We start from the raw sequence: 1,147 nt of genomic DNA on the forward strand, positions 1-1,147 counted from the left end.
GCAAATTTATCATCAGAATGTGCAGGAACACAGGAGAGTTCATGATGTCAAGATACAGGGAAGTTGCTGAAATTGTTCTAAGATATCTGAGCACCGAGATCGCCTAGTTCACCTCAGCATAACTTCTCTACTTCCTCGAATTGCCCATTTCTGCGTGATCAATTTGTGACTAACTACTTAATGGTTTGTGATATTTGATATCATTTTAATGATTTAATCTGCTTTTACTAACTGTAGAATCTGGATGAATGAGATTTGCATCTTCAATGTTGACTACTGTGAACTTAAGTTTGTTGATTTTACTTCTACAGATATGCATAAATCATATACTTCATGTCCTTAAAATACCTGCAGAACGTGCCAGTGGGTTCATCGCTCTTGGGGAGAAGGCTGGTGCTCTGGATGGTGAACTCATTAACTATTTGTCGACAATATCCTCTCACTTGCGTGATGCGGTTATGTTATTTATGTCATTACAGATGTACTTGTCTAACTGTACTATTTTTGGTGTTTCAATTGGAAAGTTATATTTTCTGTTCCCAATGTAAAAAAAAGTTATAAATAAATGAAAGTTTCTCTCTGAGTTTGAGCAAAAATGTCATGAACGGGTTCTTTTGTGTGGTGTTGCTCAAGGGTAACATATCTATTTTCTGTGTCACAGCATTCCACCTTTGGATTGTAGGTTCTTTCTATAACATGTAAATGCGCGAGCAATAATCGTGACAGGTGAAATATGTTTCTCTCAGATTGCTCCCCGTAGAGGCAGGCCCTCACTTGAGGCACTAGCATGTGTTGGAAATATTGCTAAAACAATGGGACCAACCATGGAGCCACATGTTCGTGATCTCTTAGATTCTATGTTTTCTTCTGGGCTTTCCCTAACTCTGGTGGAAGCGTTGGAGCAAATAACTGAAAGGTTCTCTCTGAGTTTGCGTAGAACTTTCATGAATTAGTTCTTTTGTGTGGTGTTGCTCAAGGGTAACATATGTCTTTTCTGTGTCTCAGCATTCCACCTTTGTTGCCGACCATCCAGAATCGGCTGCTTGAATTTATCTCAACAATCCTTTCAAGATCTCATCATTCAATGCCAAGACAATCAGCTTCTGTGAGTCGAGGGCATATTACAACGGTTACCCCCCAAGTACCA

General features: G+C 39.3%; 1 protein-coding gene across 1 annotated transcript; it reads left to right on the forward strand.

The window, feature by feature from the left end:
- Positions 1–217: 217 nt before the first annotated feature.
- On the forward strand, positions 218–1,141 carry LOC124893050 (serine/threonine-protein kinase TOR-like; the record flags this gene model as incomplete). The annotated part of the gene is made up of 3 exons (XM_047404181.1): positions 218–455; positions 747–916; positions 1,006–1,141. Coding segments are annotated over exons 1-3 (513 nt in total), but the record flags the coding sequence as incomplete, so codon positions are not given.
- Between the last annotated feature and the right edge of the window lie 6 nt (positions 1,142–1,147).

This window comes from Capsicum annuum, unplaced genomic scaffold (assembly GCF_002878395.1).
Source record: "Capsicum annuum cultivar UCD-10X-F1 unplaced genomic scaffold, UCD10Xv1.1 ctg53292, whole genome shotgun sequence".
Classification (NCBI taxonomy): domain Eukaryota; kingdom Viridiplantae; phylum Streptophyta; class Magnoliopsida; order Solanales; family Solanaceae; genus Capsicum; species Capsicum annuum.